At 36.5% G+C, this 19,478-nt stretch overlaps 1 protein-coding gene across 6 annotated transcripts in view; it reads right to left on the bottom strand.

Annotated features, from left to right (window-relative positions):
* The window catches only part of PLA2G4A (phospholipase A2 group IVA), a 158,686-nt gene that overhangs the window by 23,645 nt on the left and 115,563 nt on the right, over window positions 1-19,478 (bottom strand). For all 6 annotated transcript variants that reach the window (XM_027074337.2, XM_053209800.1, XM_027074338.2 and 3 more), the window contains 4 exons: window positions 17,790-17,927; window positions 17,609-17,701; window positions 14,099-14,170; window positions 6,860-7,102 (listed from right to left, as the gene is read on the bottom strand). In XM_027074337.2, coding sequence (XP_026930138.1) covers window positions 6,860-7,102; window positions 14,099-14,170; window positions 17,609-17,701; window positions 17,790-17,927 — 546 coding nt within the window. The remainder of the gene's footprint in view (window positions 1-6,859; window positions 7,103-14,098; window positions 14,171-17,608; window positions 17,702-17,789; window positions 17,928-19,478) is intronic.

Genomic DNA, 19,478 nt, shown 5'->3' with positions numbered 1-19,478 from the left:
AGAAAATGATAGAGGGTAATATAATAGGGAGTAACTTCAGGTGGGTAAATGAGAGAGACCTCTTTGAGAAGAAGACCAGAACTGACCAGCTGACGATTTGGAGGGATATTTTTTTTTCTAGGGAGAGGAAAGAGCCAGAGCAATGTCCCTAAGGCAGAATCTGACTTGGTATGTTTGCAGAACAGCAAGAAGCCTGGTGTGGCTACAGTATCAGAGGGGAGTGAAATGAGGTGACAGAGGATCTGAAAGGTAGCAGGGTCTAGAAATCATTTGTTTTATGAATAAAATGGTAACATGCTACTCTTCACATTTATGTGTGGTGCTCCACATTCACTTCCCAGGAAAAAGGAATGTGATCAGAACCGAAGTGATCTGAGCTGAATGAAATAACCTGTAATTGTTTTGTTCTGTTCCCTTGTCTTCACACGTGGACTGTTAAGAAGAACAGAGTGATTATGCTCAAGAAAGAACAGAGTGATTATGATCTCTGAGGAAGCACTGAAATTCCACTTGGCAAGCCTTTTCACAGAGGCAACAATCAAAACTAGAGGGCCAGACCAACCTGTGTTTACAGAATCACCTAAAAATGTAGTTAATACCTATTATTCAGGAAAATGTTCAGCACATGATGGGAACCCATTGAATGTTAGTTTCCTCCATATATTTCTAAGTAAGAATGATACTGACTATATAGTGAATTTTATTATGTTTTGTAAGAGCAAGAGATCCAAAAGTTAGGCAAATCTTTAACTTCTTACTGTCCCATTAAATCCACAATCCTCCTCATCATTAAAAGCTGAAAAGCACCGATAAGACAATTAGCCTTGATGTTTATTCCGTGTGAATCGAAAACAGTTCTAAATTAGACTTTGGTTTAGTTACTTAAGACAATATTATTATCCTTCTAGGTTTCTACAGTTAACACAGAGTCATGTGTTTTCTTCTCTCATATTTATTAAAATTTCTCATCCCTAAAATACTGAATAACAAGTGAGTGCTACAAACATATATTAGTGTGTTTATGAACGAAGCAGAACAGAGTTTACAGCAAGGTGATTTGTACCGCCCAGAACTGTTGAATGAGAAAGGGTGTGAATGAATGACCTTAAACAAACAAACAAACAAACAAAAAACCAAATATGCTTAAAAAAAAAAAGGCTATGGGGGGAGTGGTTTAGACAAGAATAAGGTCATATAACTAAATGAAAATGTGGGCCAAGTTAAAAAAAAGAAAAAGTCTTGCTATGTCTAAGGTGAATAAATAGGCGAGCAAGGAGAGACAAAAGAAATTATTCCTTAAATAATTATCTTTAGGTTAATTCTCTTTTCTTATCAAGTATGTATGGATTGTAGTGACAAAGTATGTTTCTACCAGCCAAGATTCTAAATTTCTATCCATCACAGAAACTGGAACCTAAGAATTATAACACTGAAAAATACATATATTATCAAATGTGATTTTAATATTTATTCCTCTGAAATTCTTATTGTTTAAAAATTACATATGTGAATGTTTGTGAGTCTTTTCTTATATTAGTTTTTAAATATTTTAATAAGAGCTGAAATTCATTATTTGGGTACTTTTATTTCTCCTAAAAACAGCTTCATTTATTTTGAGGGTCTATAATGCATTAGAAATTTCATATATGATATTTATCATCCCCATAATACTCTTACCAGAAAAGGTGTTATGAGTGTCATTTTAAAGATAAGGAAACTAAAACCCAAGGGGTCCAGTTTCACACAGTGACAGTCTGGATTCGAAGACAGGCCCACAGGGTCTAAGCCTTCTGCATAGGGTTATGTTGTTAGTTCAGTAAGCGGCATGGCCATAAAATTGAAAGGGTTTAAAATGGACGACTTAAGGGGTGCCTGGGTGGCTCAGTGGGTTGAGCATCTGCCTCTTGATTTTGGTTCAGGTCATGATCCCAGGGTCATGGGATGGAGCCCCACGTTGGGCTCTGCACTGAGTGTGGAGCTTGCTTGAGATTCCCCCCACCCCCCACCTCTCTCTCTCTCTCACTCTCTCTCTCTCTCCTCTCCCCTGCTCGCACTTTCTCTCTCTAAAATAAAAAAACATATACAATTAAAAAAAAGTAAATACAACGGGTAACTTAAAAAGCAATAATTACAATATAGAGAGGCTACCTACACATGCATCTGTCAATCATTAAAACCACATTAATATGTGTATTTCATCACAGGTAAACACAAAAGTTTTAAAAACATATTAGTGGCAGTACTTTTTTTTTACACTGCAGTGATTTTCCCCTAATATGATAAAGTAAAATGATATCACAAATATCTTTCTTTGGCTTCACAAATAGTGCTTTTTAAAATCTTAGCTAAAAGATTACAAAAACAGACCATTTCTCTCATATTCCGTTTGGTTTGCTCCCTCTCATCATAAAACTGGTAGTGTCCCTCTTCCTCTTTTATATCCAAGATAACACCTGAGAGACAAATCATTATGTGCACCAATTCCCAGCTGTGGCACATAACTAAACACCGTATTTCCACCCTTCCAAATAAACTGACAGGAAGTAGTGTTTCCTACTTGTGTTGCAAACAACATAGTTTTGCAAGATATTAACAGATGTTCTTTACACAAAATAAGAGTTCCATGATCAAATGGGTTTGAGAAATATGATTTCAACAGCTTAAAGTAATAGCCAGTTATTGTGTTTGCCTTGGGCTAACTGCTCTTTTTAATGAAGACGCTATTTAATCCTCACAGTAAGTCTCTAAGATAGATATCACTATTACTTCTATTTTATAAGTAAGCTATGATTTCTATTTTATAAGGAATAAACTGTGAGGATTGCTGCAACCTCACTGCCCTACGGTTCCATCAGGATCAGGGCTGTCGGTTTTTAGTTTGGTCCCACTTTTCTACCATTGTTAACTGAGACTTATGCTAAGTAAGGGCTCCAGACTGTCCAGCTAATAAATGGCGCACCCAGGATTCAAATGTAAGCCAGTCTGCTTTTCAAGTCCTATACTTGAGGCACATTAAGTAAGCCAGTCTGCTTAAATTCATGAGAGTATCCCACTGCATTGTGAAAAGGGGGATGGAGCTGTTAGTTTTCCAAATTTATTTGAATTTGAACCCGATTTATTGTATGACATCCACTAGAATGTCATAGAGAGTTTGATGAATACCACTACGGAGGAATATCCTCCCATAGTTTAAAGCCCACATGGTTTCTAAACCTGTAAGTGAGTTAATCAGGTTTTTTGATAGGTATGGAAACATGCTGGGTTCTATAATTACGTACCACCTCCTTAAAGCAGTTCAGCTGTATCTGCAGGTACTGTATCTGCAGGTATCTGCAACGGTCATTTTATAAACACATCACACAGATTCAACTTATGATGTACCAAAATGTTTGGCTGTTTGTGTATTGAACTCTGGCCTAAATTAACTCATGCCTCGATTTTTTATCCCAGATGGTATGTGTCACAGTGAATAACATAAACACAAAAGTAAACAGGAAAGAAGTTATGTAATTAATGGGCAGCTTCTCCAAAATTAGGTTCTAAAGGTATACAATGATTCTGAAGTAAACAAATGAGAGGAATCCACCTTCTCTTATTTTCAAAAGATTGTCTGCAAGGTGAGGTAATAGGCACAAAAACTGCACTATTTTTTTTTCTCATTTTAGGTTAAGAGATTGTTTTCATTTTAAGATACTCAAATTTTAATCTGTAAAAACAAAATCATCATAGGTAAACCAAAATGTAAGGTTTTCCTAAAATCTGTGGTTTTTTTTTTTTTTTTTTTTGCATAGGGGCGGGGTACAAAAATAAAAGAAATAAACTTAGTGAATGTTTTAATTAAGATATGGTATTTTAAAGTGTATAATAAATAGAACTTTTAATGAAGACTTTATGAACCAAGATGATTATAGTTGGTTCATTATGAAGACTTTATGAACCAAGATGATTATAGTTGATGATTATAGTTTATGATACATCTTTTAACTTTAAGCTCCACAGACATAGTTAGTCTAAAGCTTGGAAATAATCAGGAGATAAACAGGGTCTACCTTAGTAAGGAGCTGTCTGAAAAAGCACTAATCAATTTAGCAAATCCAGTCTAAACTGCAGTCATTTTTTAGCAACGTTAATCTGTGAATTATAGATTTGAACGAGCTCATCACTGACCCGACTGGCTTCTTGACTAAAATCAATAGGCCGTATACATTTTCTCAACTGGATAAATATAAAGTGAGTGAAATAGAGTTTTTATGAGATACAACACAAAGAAATAAATTTAAAGTTCCTTCCAAAGATCATTAATTTAAAACAATTTTCGGTTAAAACATTCCAAAACAGGCCAACAAAAGAATGGTTAGTCAATGTAATACCATATTTTGAGACGATTTATTTTTCTGCTTCCTCATTTTACTTTATGAGAACCAATCATGAGACTTCCTCCAAAGAGCACCCAATAAAGAAAGGAGTCAGATAAGGTGATGTACAACTCTGTTCTCCAAGCACTATGGAGGGAAGTGAGGACTGTGTCCCACAGTTCCACCAGAATCAGGGTTGCTGGGTTTTAGTTTTACTCTACTTTTCTATTATTCTTAACTAGAGTATACAAATCCCTCCTATGAATCAAAACTTTAAGGAAAGGTCAAAAAATGATTTTAATTTTTATGAGGGTGAGAATTACATTTGTCTTGCTGAGCACTGGGTCTCTAGAACTAAACACATTGCAAGTGCTCTGCAAATACTGTGTATATGCATGAACAAAGGAAAGAAAGAAGATGAAAATGAAGAACAATTTGAAAGAAGGTGAAAATAACAAAAGCCGTGCATTTCCTAAGGTTACCAAATTTATCTACTAAAAATACAAGATGCTGTTAAATCTGAATTTCAAACAAACAACAAATAATTTTCTAGGACAAGTATGTCCCAAATGTTGCAGGGGCCATATTTACATAGGTGTGTGTGTGTGTGTGTGTGTGTGTGTGTGTGTGTATTATATATATATAATATATACAATATATATATTATATGTATAATATATAATTTGAATTTCAAATTTAACTAGGCCTGCTGTATTTGATCTAGCAACCCTAATGCCTCTGAATCTACATAAAATATTGCAAAACTACCAGGAAGTTGTTAAAATGCAGTGTGAAGAATTCATGCTGTGCAAACCACAGAGCTATGCTGCGTAAATGAATCAAAGTAATAACATAAAACAGATGTAATATAGTACACAGAAAGGAAACTTCCATTTTACATCAGCAAAACAATGACTAACAGAGACATGGAGTGTAGCAGAAAGGAAGAGCTTTTGAGCAATGCTGAGGTCTGTGACCCCATTCTAGCTCAGCTGATAAATTTTGGAAAATGAGAACGATTTTCTTTGATCTCCCTTTTCTATAGTGGAATATAACTAAAGATTCTTCCTAATTCTAAATGATCTTTGAGAATGGGGATTATAACGGCAGTAAGTATAATCATGTGCCACAAGACAAGTAATGTCACTGATAAATGGTCGTGTTTTTTTTTTTTTTTTTTGATTTTGGATGAATTTTCAAATGGGATATTGATTTTATCACAAATAGACTTTTATCATTGCTAAGATATGAAAGGGTTTGGATTACAGGTATATAATCATACCATACCTCACATCCTACACTTGGATGCCATAAACATAATGCAAAGTATAGTGAGTTTCTACTCCTCTTGTTTAAACAACAAGGGCAACTTCTGCTTTTGCAATTTCCCTTAAGCTCAAGCAACAAATGGAAACAGCACTATGAGAAACACCACCAAACCTAAAGTCATGCCCTAATTTTCACAAATATTTTATAGGCATGATGCTTAACCAAAGAGTAGAAGAAAGGTTTTTGGAAAAATTCCACTTAAGTTTCTAAAGCTTCCTCTTGATGCCCTTAGGCAGAAATGACTGGGAAATGACATTTGGGCAGTTAACAGAAAAAATGATGGTGTGATGTAGTAGAAAGATTTAAGATGACAGAATCATTATAAGAAAGATTATTATGAATTGATTAGTCACCAAGGCAAATTTAACTTTTAATTTGAAACATGAAATGAACTGAAGAATAAAGGGAATTATTCTTTGGAATTTGGCCCACTGAGTGGGTTCTGACCAGCTGGCCTTAAGAAAGCTACCCAACCTTTCTGAGAACTGGAGGGACACACTCGGTAGCCTGATGGTCACTGAGACTGGTGAACTCAACTCTATTTCACGCACTTGGGTTGCATGCATTACTGTGTGGCAGCAGATGGCCAACTAAGGACCCCATTTACCAGAATCCCTTCCAGCACTGGTTCTGCTGAGACCTGTCCTTTGCCAAGGAGAAAAACCCACATGATATTCAAAGGAGGAAATGAGACAGAGGCTACATTTCTGCCATTTCTACTGCCAAGCACAGTTGTGTGGGCGTTTGTTGGGGGTGATTCTAAAGTGTTTTTGGAATCATTTCTAGAAGCTCAGTCTGGAGCTTGCTCTTCCAAGCCTTGGAGCAATTTTGTAAACACCTACTTCCCTACTTTAAACCCCTCTCAATTAAACAAGGGAGAGGGTTTCCTGTTTTCTGAGTGAACCTTGTCCACTACAGAGAGGATCAAGATCCCTCCTCAATGTTTCAATGAAAATTTTCTATGCTGAAATAACTATGCCCTTTCCTGTCTAATGGATGTTCTTCTTCTAAAAAACAGTAATCTGAAGCCCTTCACACATTACATGGATGTAGCTGTAATTGAGTATATGTGAATAAATATTGAATATGATCAAAAGGCTTCTTCTCCCTAGAAAGGAATACAGATCTCCTGAATTAGGAGAAACAAACACATGGATTTTGTGTTGTGTGCTTACCTGCAACAGCTGTATCCAATTCATCTTCATCCAACGATTCCTGTGTGGTAAAGTCTTTCAGAGGAGATATTGGATAGGATGTATTGAGATTCAAGCCCAACATGAAGTTGTGTACCTTCCCAGCACGTCCTTCTCTGGTATTGAATAAAGTTGAATCACTCACCAAAGCCATTAACATACGATGGACCCAACTTGCTTGGTTATCATTTTGATATTCCCTTTTAGCATCTTCATTTTCAGTGCCTAAGGAAAAAGAAAAAAAAAAAAAACATTGTGTAGATTCCCAAATCCATTGAAAAAATCTTTGGGCAACTGAACGTTAAAATTAACAGCAAAGCTAGGGGCACTTGGGTGGCGCAGTCGATTAAGCATCTGACTCTTGATCTCAGCTGAGGTCATGATCTCACAGTGTGTGAGTTCGAGCCCCACATTGGGGCTCTTTCCTTCTCTCTGCCCCGCCCCAGCTTGTGCGCTTTCTCTCTCTCAAAATAAATAAATAAACTTAAAAAATAAAAAAAAATTAAGAGCGAAGCTCTATGGCTTTTGATTTAACAAGCATTTATTTGTATAAATTAATGCAGTAAAATATTTCAGTTAATAATTTTTGTTCTTAAATTTTTCTTACTTTATCCTTTACCTATAGTCAGTCTAGAGGTTATGTTCTTAATGTGTTACTTGGTCTATGCTTAGGTTTTCAGGCAAACTGCTACTTTCCCCTTTCTGTCCTTCCCTAGTCCTTTTCTTCCTTTTCTCTTGGCTACACACACACACACACACACACACACACACACACACACACACAGAGGGAAATTCCACAGTAGATAATCCTCTCCTCTTCATTACTTAAGTTGCGTTCCATATCCTGTTTAGTAAACATCCAGAAATCATCCAAACTGAGAATAGGCACCTGAAGGATTCAACACGCATATTTGCTGCTCAATAAACACTCTATAAATAGTCATTTCATCCTTGCTTGTAAAGTATGGAATTTAAAGCCATGTAATTTAAACATGTGCTTTAAAATGTCTTACAATTCAGCAACTTTCCAAAAGAAGCAGTCTTAAATGACTTCTTCCTTCAAACCTACACAAATATCACCATTACTTGGGAAGCCGTGTTTAGAACATTGGCTCCAGAATCAGATTGCCTGGATTTCAATCCTCTCTCCGCTGCTTAACTAGTTAACTCTTTTCAGCCTTCATTTCCTCATCAGTAAACCCCACAGGGCTGTTGTGAAGACTGAGATAGTGCATTTGTGTAAATCTCTTAGAAAAGTGCATGGCCCATATTAAATTCTTAACAAACATTAGTTAGTAGAAGAGATAGTTGTGGTGACAGCAGCAGCTGCATAATCATTATCATTGATATGATTCATTCACAATCCAAATCGAAGAAAACTGTGGTCGAGTATAACCCCACCTGCTTACATCCCTCTGTTCAGATTTCTGGGAACTCTCTTTATATGCAATATGTAAAACTGTATGTGTGTGTATTTGAGAAAAAAAGTCTATGTTCAAACTTCATAATTTCTAGTAAATGTTAATTAAACATACATAAAACCATAATAAATACTGATTTTTATCCTCATAAAGCTTTGCTTAACTGAGCTAAGTAAATGAATGGATATTTCTTTCAGGAACGAATTCAGATGACTACATACAAAAAGCACATACATTTTCCTACTCTCACACTTTCTAAAGCCAAATATGACAGAGAAAATCTTTCACGAGAACAAATTAGGCTTTAAAGTGAATGATTTAGTGATTCAGTCAGTTAAGCATCTGACTCATGATTCATGAATTTGAGCCTCACATTGGGCTCTGTGCTGACAGCATGGAGCCTGCTTGGGATTCTCTCTCCCCCTGACCCCTCTCTCTACCCCTCCCCTGCTCATGCATGTGCTCTCTCTCTCTCCCTCAAAATAAGTAAATAATCATTAAAACAAATAAAATGAATGATTTAGAGGTGCCCGGGGGCCCAGTCAGTTGAGTGTCCCACTCTTGATTTTGACTCCTGTCATGATACCAGAGTCATGGGATTGAGCCCCATACTGGACTCTGCACTGAGAGTGGAGCCTGCTTAAAATTCCATCTCTCTCCCCCCCTTTGCTCCTCTCCCCCACTTGCATGCACTCTCTCTCAAAAATAAATAAATAAATAATAAAGTGAATGATTTATATCTTCAGTTACACAGGATATGAATAAGATAATCAGTAATTTGTAGCTTCCTCCTCCTCCTCCACCTCCCTCTCCTTTTCTCCTTCTTCTTCTTTCCTCCCTTCTCCTCCTCTTCCTTCTTTTGCACCATCATAATTACCATCATCATCATCATTATTGCTATTATTAAATAAACACTGTGCACTAGAAAATCTACTGTCCTTATGAGACATTTAGAAATGGCATCATTTGTGGGACAAACCCAGGCTTCAACATATAAATCATAATCTACTGTTTTAGTTATAATACTAAGCACATTTCTATTTGCATAGTCTTTTACAACTTAAAGTCCTTAGTATGCATTTGCAATTTGATAATTATAACAATTCTATGAGAGCAAGTAAAATGATGCCAGTATAGATTTGAAGAAACCAAAGTTGAAAATCCCTGAATACCTTGCTCAAAATCATAAGATGAAAAATGAAGAAGCCTCAAGACAATGAGAAGACAAGACATGGACTGGGGGAAAATATTTGCAGAAGACATTTAAGAAAGGACTGTTATCCAAAATGTACAAAGAACTCTTAAAATTCAAAATAAGAAAACAAACATCCCAATTTAAAAAATGGGTAACAGACACCTCACCAAAGAAGACACAGAAATGGCAAGTAAGCACATGAAAAGATGCTCCACATCATATGTCATCAGGGAAATACAAATTAAGCAACAATGAGATAACACTACACATCTATTAGAAATGTGCAAATTGTAAACACTGGCATTACTGAATGCTGGTGAGGATATGAAGCAACAGGAACACTTATACATGCTGGTGGGAATGCAAATCAGTACAGCCACTTGGGAGGTTTCTTTCTTTCTTTCTTTCTTCCTTCCTTTCTTTCTTTCTTTCTTTCTTTCTTTCTTTCTTTCTTTCTTTCTCTCTCTCTCTCTCTCTCTCTCTCTCTCTCTCTCTCTCTCTCTCTCTTTCAAGTAGCCTTCACATCCAACACAGAGCCCAATGTGGGGCTCAAACTCACAACGCTGAGATCATGACTGGAGGTGAGATCAAGACTTGAGCCGAGATCACTGATTTTTGCACTGTTGGTGGGAATGCAAACTAGTGCAGCCACTCTGGAAAACAGTATGGAGATTCCTCAAAAAATTAAAAGTAGAACTACCCTATGACCCAGCAATTGCACTACTAGGTATTTATCCAAAGCATAAAATAATGCTGATTTGAAAGGGCACATGCATCCCAATGTTTATAGCAGCACTATCAACAATAGCCAAATAACGGAAAGAACCCAAATGTCCATCGACTGATGAATGGATAAAGAGGATGTGATATGTATATACATATACATACACACACAATGGAATGTTACTCGGTGATCAAAAAAACCAAAATCTTGCCATTTGCAACAACCTGGGTGGAACTAGAATATATTATGCTCAGTGAAATACGCCAGTCAGAGAAAGACAAATATCATATGATTTCACTCATATGTGGACTTTAAGAAACAAAACAGATGGGGCACCTGGGTGGCTCAGTCGGTTAAGCATCCGACTTCGGCTCAGGTCATGATCTCACGGTCCATGAGTTCGAGCCCCATGTCGGGCTCTGTACTGACAGTTCAGAGCCTGGAGCCTGTTTCAGATTCTGTGTCTCCCTCTTTCTCTCTCCTCTCCTGCTCATGCTCTCTCTCTTCTCAAAAATAAATAAATGTGAAAAAAAATTAAAAAAAAAGAAAACAGATGAACATAGGGGAAGAGAAGGAAAAATAAGATAAAAACAGAGGGAGGCAAACCATAAGAGACTCTTTTTTTTTGTCTTTTCAAAATTTTATTTAAATTCTAGTTAGTTAACATACAGTACAACACTGGTTTCAGAAATAGAATTCAGTGATTCATCATTTACATGCAACACCCACAATCCTAAATACCCATCATATCACCTGGCTAGCCCATCTCCCACCCAACTCCCTCCATCAACTCACAGTTTGTCCTCTATCATTAAGAGTTTCTCATGGTTTATTTCCCTCTCTCTTTCCAGCCGCTCTCATATGTTCATCTGTTTTGTTTCTTAAGTCCACATATGAGTGGAATTCTCTCATTGACTTATTTTGCTTAGCATAATACATTCTAGCTCCATCCACATCATTGCAAATGGCAAGATGTCATTCTTTTTGATCGCTGAGTGATATTCTATTGTGTGTGTGCAATATTCTATTGTGTAGAATATATAAGAGACTCTTAAGTTCAGAGAACAAACTGAGGGTTGCTGGAGGGGAGGTGGATGGCAGGATGGGCTAAATTAGAGACGAGCATTAAGGAAGGAGGGCACTTGTTGAGATAAGCACTGGGTGTTATATGTAAGTCATGAATCACTGGGCTCTACTCCTGAAACCAATACTACATTGTGTGTTAACTAACTCGAATTTAATTTTAAAAAAATACAAAAAAAACCCCAAAAAACAAAAAAAGGACCTGAGCTGAGATCAAGAGTCAGATGCCCAATCAACTGAGCCACCCAGGCACCCCTGGAAGTTTCTACAAAACTAAATTATACGCCCATCACATGATCTAGCAATCATGTTTCTTGGTTTTTACCCAAAGGAGTTGAAAACATATCTACACAAAATTTGAACATGAGCATTTGTAGCAGCTTTATTCATATTTGTCAAAAATTGGAAGAAAATAAGATGCCCTTCAATAGGTGAATGGATAAATAAACTGGTACATCCAGACATTGGAATGTTACTCAGTGCTACAAACAAATCAAAACAAAACCAACACAAACAAAAAAAGAGGTCTCAAGCCATGAAAAGACATGGAGGAAATTAAAATGCATATTACTAAGTGAAAGAAGTCAATATGAAAAGGCTATACTCTGTATGATTCCAACAATATGACATTCTGGAAAAAGCAAAACTATGAAGATAGTAAAAATACGAGTGGTTGCCAGAGGTTGGGGTGGGGTGGGGGTAGAGGGATGAATAAACAACACAGAGGGATGTTTAAGGCAGTGAAAGTACTCTGCATCAAACTATAATGGTAGATACATGTCATTATACGTTTGTGAAAACCTACAGAATATATGATACCAAGAGTAAATCCTAAAGTTTGGACTTGGGGTGATAATGATGTGTCAATGTAGGTTCATGGATTATAACAAATGTACCACTCTGATATAGGATGTTGATAGTGGGGGAGGCTCTGTGTGTGTGTGGATTCAGGAAGTATATGGAAACTCTCTGTTCTTTTCGCTCAATTTTGTTGTCAATATAAAACTACTGTAAAAACATTTTATTTAAAAGGAAGAAAATGAATATTAAGAGCTAATACTAGAAATCCCCAAATAATCCTCAACAGCCTTCACCAAACTAGGCTGGTACTAAAACCAAAGCAGCCATGTTCAAAGGGTCTTTGAACTTCTCAGCCCTAGGGTAACCAGAGGTGATCAAATGCACTGACCATCTATAGTAATTTACTTCATAATTAACAAGCCATTATTATGTCTACCTGATAGTCCTTATGTCAATATCAGTTCTAGAAATGTTAGACATATGCTGTCTATTCCCTTTGTACTGGCTAGCTCCCTTCATTAAAAGGAAATTCATAATAATAATAATAATAATAATAATAATAATAATAATAATAAAAAGACCTGAAGACCTGAACAACTAAAAAAATTAAAATTAAAACTATGAAGGAGAGGGAATTAGGACTGAGTTCTTTCCAGTGCAGGGTTCTTTCAGGGTTCCTGCCTAAGGACCTGGCTACTATACGTAATGAGGCAAATCACTGACTGCGTGAAGCAGCTGGACAGTGGGCAAATTGAGACTGAAGTGCAAACCGAGCAGTGGTCAAACTTAGTGCCTGGTGGAAAGTTCTGTCTGCCCAGGGAAAGGTTATTTTTTTAAAAATGTTACAAGAAACTACATGCTAGCCAAGCTGTGGGCTTGTGTAGCTGCTGAATTTTGCAGAGAAGGTAGCTTTCTCCTAGGTTATACAAACTCATCTGATGAGTAAGTCACAGCTCAGGCGTGAAAATGTTGATTTGCAGCAAGGATTAAACGGGCTCTTCCAACATCTACACCACGGCTGGAGGAATTCTTGAACTTTAGAGCAAGAAAACACTTAATATCTTCTAAAATCTAGGTGATCATATTCAAACTGTTGTAGGATGTTTACCCAGTTGTTATAAAATGTAAAAATCACTCCATTTGCCACATAACATTGGCAACAAATATCCCTGATCCTCACCTTGTCTCTGCCCCGACTTCATCATTGATGTCCTGATCCACACCAAGCTCAAAGCTGCCTTGTCGAAGCGTGAAAGAACTCATTTGTACTCAGAAATAACATATACAATAAAAAGTTCTTGATAATTCTCCCCCACTTTATCACCGATCTCTTCCTAAAAGATAGATTGCTGACAATGGGGTAAGGCTCAGGGAGTGTGAAGAAGTTTTCACATGATACTTTATCAATAATAAAAATTTTCAAGATAAAATTTTAACTTAAAGCCACGTAAAAATGTTCCCATAAGAGGGCGCCTGGGTGGCTCAGCTGGTTAAGTGTCCAACTCTTGATCTGGGCTCAGGTTGTGATCTCACGGTTTGTGGGATTATGCCCCACGTTGGGCTCTGTGCCGACAGTGCCTGCTTGGGATTCTCTCTCTCTCTCTCTCTCTCTCTCTCTCTCTCTCTCTCCCTCCCTCCCTCTCTCTGCCTCTCTCCTGCTTGTGTGCACTCTCTCTCTCTCTCTCTCAAAATAAATAAATAAACTTAGAAAATGTGCCTATATCACAATTTTCATGCCAAGAAGCCTGGTGCTCTAATCAGACCTAGAATTCGTTACTTCTACCGTCTTAGTTTATTCTCCATTTGTCCCATGGATAACATTTTGAGCTATTAAAAAGAAAAGAGTAAGGGATATTTCTGTTGTACATTTTATTACACATACAACATTGATTTTCTCTGTGAACTGAAAGCTACAATTCAATAGCACTCAGTGAGACAATCAGACACAACATTCACATTCTTTTCTAATGGACCTCTGCCAGAGAAAATTCCCTTACCTTTGGGTTCTTGTGATTCATCATCGCTATCCGAGCTGTCATTACTCACAATATGCTCTGCTGTAATATTTTCTGTGGAAAGAAAACAAAACAATTGGACTATCTCAGGTGTCAAGGCTCACAATTAAATTTGTCATAAGGAAGTAATCTGAGGAAAACCACCAAGTGAGATCTATTAGGTTTATTAGTGGAAATTTAGATCAATTTAGTACCTAATTCAATAGTTTCAAATTTCCCATTGGAAAACAAATTTCCTGGGACAGGAAAAATTAGTCTAAAACTACTCCTTCATGATTTAAAGGAAAGGATCTTTATTTCTCTTAATTCTGACAGAAAGAATACCTTGGTCATAGGAGGCTCCTGTTATGCCAAAACGATATAATTTTCTTTAACTAAATATGTTTAAGGCTGTTTCTGAGGGAAAATTCAGGGCAAAGCCAAAATCTATAGGAAGACTACAGAACAGTTCCTTCAAAATGAATGAAAGCTACTAATATAAGGTATCCTTTGATTTTCAATAATACAGAAAATTGCTTATTGAAATGTGCCTTTTGGTGTCAAAAAATTTGTGCTTTCTCAGAACATATTAAGAGGGCAGTTATGAAAATTAAAACTTAGAAACCATATACCCTTAAAACAAAGACAGGAGTAAAATCTGGCATAATAACTAGTCATTGTTTTTTTAGAACACACAGACCATCCTTATTATCATTTGTAGAAGAATCAAACTTTCTTTGGACACTTACATGAAACCACTTTCTATATAACAGTGACTTTTTTTTTCCTTCTATGAGTCAATAGACTTTTTTTTATTTAGAAAAAACCCTGACTCTAAATTTTTAATTTTCCGTTCTAGAATCATTTAGGGGCTTTAAACTTGGAGAAATATAGGTATAACATACAGTTTCCCCATATTACTCTGTGTATGTTTATTATATCTGCATAAATGTCACATACCTGAATGAGAGTATATAATGGAAGGGTTTTAAATGCTTGAGGTAGTAGGTTAACTTTTTAGATTTATTTAATTTTACTGGTATGATTGCACATATGAAATCCAATAAAAGACAGTGTTCACAGACTAATATTATTCATTTAATTTCATGAGTATTACAGAAAGTAGTTTTGTTGTACAGAAGAGGGTGAGGTGTTAGCAAATGGCCCGCTGTGGGTGTCATATAAATTAGGTATGTTTTTGGTCCTATACATATTTTGGCAGAACAAAATTTTCTTTCTTTTTTTTTTTAAGCATTTTTTTTCGGTCAACTTGATACTCTCCTTTAAGAAAATGGTTCACCAAAATATCATTCAATTTTACAAAGATATTTTCAAGAGATGAACAGCTTAATATTTGAATGTATCTATTTTCCATCACTATGGTATGATATGTAGCTCCATCTGTTCAAAAGCATAGATGGCTCACATTCAAAATTCCTTGAGAAAATGTGAAGAATTTCATTTCGAGTTATCGGATTATAGTCCAATTTTCCGTAATATCTTTCTTCAGAGGGGAAAAAGCAAAAACAGAAACAACCTCTGAACACCCCTTTAAGAGGTAAACTTTAATCAGCCCGTGGATGAAAAGAATCAGCAGGAGTCTTCAGATTCCCCTCAGTCACCTCTCTGGTCTCATTTCTGGAAAGCCTTACCTAATCTGAGGTAACACGCATCCTGGATCACAAGCACATAATACCCCTCACAGTCTGACACAGAGGACAAGTAAATAGGCCGCCAAACCACTGGCCTCAAAGGAAACATCCAACAGCAAAGAATATTCTGAAGACTGTTGAATATAAACATTCTCCTTTTCCTTGGCCTTCAGCCATTGTCTCACCCACCTTAGGATCTGTTATTTCAGTCCTATTCTCTTCCTGCCATCGGAGGAAAAAATAACAAGCTCTGGAGGTATCTGGATCATTCAACAGAGAAGGAGCTCAGAGAAGCAAGCATTATAACATGGGCTCCTTCTGTTTCTTTCCTCTTTCATTCTGAAATCTTCACATAATTTTGAGAAGAGTTAGTGATTTCTGCACAATTAGGTGGCTACTTATCCATCTGCGCTGTGATGCTCATTGCAAAAAGTCAAGTCAGAACATTTCAGCACGATACGCTCGGCTTTATAGTTACCCTTCAGAGAACGTGGCTCTGTAAGTTAAGGTCGGAGCAGGCTCAAAACTTCCACCAACCCTGACTGCTTGTTAAGTGAGTGCTGCTCAGAGGACAGAAGGCAAAGTGCTTTCTTTATTGTTTTTATTGTTATTTTAAAATCTTTCATTCTAGTGCAGTCCTTAAGATCACTTCTCCACTACTTATCAACAGCTACTCAAAAATACAAATGATACTATTTAATAACAAAATTAAGGACCATGGAGACCTGCTGTGAGCATAATACACATATCAAATAGCTAAACTCAATCTTGCAGGATGAATAACACTACTTATAAGCCAATTTGTAGTGCATTAATTAATGCTACAATTGTGTTCTTTTTTCTTTTTTGCATATAAAACTTACTTGAACCAACTGTCACTGCCTGGAAAAGCTAAGGGCAGCTGGTCAAAAAAAATCCTACATTAAGCTTTTTACATCCAAGTATTCTTCAAATGATTGTTGAAAAAGTCATTTATGCTATTCTGTTAACTCTATCCTTACATAGATTGTGATATTTCATGGGCAGAGAAGAGACAGTAGGTAGTTAGTGTGCGGATAATCTACAGGACCCTCTTCCCCAGTCCCTGATGGGCTGACTCCCAATTCAGATTTAGCATGCACTGTTCCTTTCCACAGCCAATCAAAGTAGCCATAAGGAAACAGGGTCGGCACTTGGGAGACACTGAAGGTATGTTTCATTTTGTTTGCTTTGAGTCAAATTTACTCATCAAACGAGACATAAAAGTTCCTGTCGTTCATCTTATAACGAATGAAAACCACTGGTCCTCAAATGAGTTGGTCTACTTTTTCAAGTTTTGTAAATATTATATTTTAACTTGTTATGGGACAGGAAGTTAGATTTAAAGAAAACCACTAGTGTTCATTTACTAGATGTGATTTGAAATAATTTTTTCCTCCTTCTTGACGTGACTCAGCTATAGGAAGCTAACAGAATTCTAGTGGGTTAGTATTTTAGAGTTAAGTAAACCCGCAAGTGTGAATTTAGGTGTCATATTGTGTTTAACTGCTGATGAGTCTAATGTTGTAAAAACTAACTGTATTTGATAAAAGGAAACAAATAGTATGTTTAGATATTTAATGACTAAGAGGAATAGAGATGCCTAGTTGAAAATTATTCTTAGGAATTGATAGTTTTTATGAAATTCACAACCTCAGTGTCAGGATAATATTTAGGAAGTAATATACATATGATTTCCAGGAAATATTTAGGTTGATTTAACCAAGCTATTGGTAACTTCAGAATAACTACAGTCTTTATGATGATTTAATTGTCTATACATGCATGTTAAAATTTGCCAGTTTAGCATAATATGGTCAACAGAAACATGTTTTTACAATACCTAGTTCTTCCTCCATTGTGGAACCTTTATTTTGTGAGCCAGAAACTCCCAAGACTCTGTTGAACAATATAGAAAACGCACTGCCCCAGACACCTAAAATAAAGCAAAAATGAAGAATAACTTAGAATTCACCAAGATATAAAACAGTCAGGCAGACAAAGAGTAGATTTCGATCACTTACCCATTAAGAAATGCAAGGGGTTTTCTTCATATTTCTTCACAACTGTTCCCATAAAAAATTTGCTTCCAAATAAGTCAGGAGCCATAAAAGTACCATATTTAGCCATGCCAATCTCATACGGACTAAATTCAACCCAATCTGAAAGCATTTTTAAAAGGCACAATCCATTAGTAGGAAAATACTACAGAAATGCACACTGTTAAAGATCACTTCCAACAATGCCTTGATTATTTTCATTTATTTAAAATATTTTTTAAAACTTAACCAAATGCCTTTATGTATATGCCATTGTAGAGAAGTCAGTGGAAAAAACTTACTGAAATGAGAACAACAACAAAAAAATCCCTTCAAATTTGTACAAGCTGAATATCTTTTGCATTAAAAGCTCAGACATCTTTAATAAAATCCATCTTAATTCTAAAGAATGGAAAACAGAAAACTGCTAACTCAGATGTAAAATCCATGAAGGTGATAGAAGAAATTAAACTCTGATAACGCAAGTAGGCTATGAAAGTAGAAGAAATTGTTTTCTAATATTTTCCTTTTCTTTATCTTTCCTTAATTTTGCCTATTAACCATTGTTCTAACTCACAAGATTATAACACAAAGTTTTTATGCTGAGTGTCTTAAGAAATACATGGTAATAGGGTCAATAAAGTATAATTTCTAGGAGTAGAGGCTATGGAGCCAGAGTCCCAGGTTCAAATCCCATTTTTCTTCTTACTAACTGTGCAACCTTGGGTAGATTACTTGTGTTCTTGGTGTCTTACTTCCCTAATCTATAGGATGTGAATAAAATCAGGAGACCGTAGAATTGTGAAAATCTAATGAGTTAAGAAACGTAGGGGCGCCTGGGTGGCTCAGTCTGTTAAGCATCCAACTTCGGCTCTGGTCATGATCTCATGGTTCGTGAGTTCGAGCCCCACATCAAGCTCAGTGCAGACAGCTCAGAGCCGGGAGCCTGCTTCGGATTCTGTGTCTCCCTCTCTCTCTGTCCTCCCCCGCTCACACTCCTTCTCTCTCTCAAAAATAAATAAACGTTAAAAAAATGTTTTAAAAATGTAGAGAACTCAGAAGAAGGAATAGCACATCTTAATCACTCCATATCAGAAGAAGGAATAGCACATCTTAATCACTCCATAAATGGTAGCCACTACTACATTTCATGTATCTCCATGGCTATCACTATGTTTAATTATGCATCCAAAAAGAATTCCCATTTCTGACACCCATTTCCTACACTTGCTTCTCTCTCAGTCTTCCTTTTCTTGGTAAATGGCACTACTTTTCATATATTCGTACCACTATATATACTTTATCCTTGACAGTCCTTTCCCCTTTATATCTTACATACAAAAACTCAAGTTCTGTAGACTCTCTTATCAGATAAGGTTAAAAACTGGCTGCTTATCCATTTGTCTGCCATGGATCACCATCCATTTGTACCCCACTGGTACAAGCTGTCATACCCTCCTCCCTGGATCTCCCCAGTAGTCTTCTAAAACATCCCTTCTCTGTTCCCCTGCTATCTTTTTGATACCTGTTGCCAGAACAAAATTTTAAAAATAGAAGTCACAGCACACTAATGCCAGCTGAAAGCTTTCCAATGGCTTTCCATTACACTGAACACAAAAATGCGGTCAACAAGGCTTCTTAATGGTCTGGCTAGTGCCTCTTGACCTCATGTCC

This window comes from Acinonyx jubatus, chromosome E4, assembly GCF_027475565.1.
Source record: "Acinonyx jubatus isolate Ajub_Pintada_27869175 chromosome E4, VMU_Ajub_asm_v1.0, whole genome shotgun sequence".
NCBI classification, from domain to species: Eukaryota; Metazoa; Chordata; class Mammalia; order Carnivora; family Felidae; genus Acinonyx; species Acinonyx jubatus.
The sequence above is the reverse complement of the archived record's forward strand: the minus strand, read 5'-3'. Positions and strand labels throughout refer to the sequence as shown.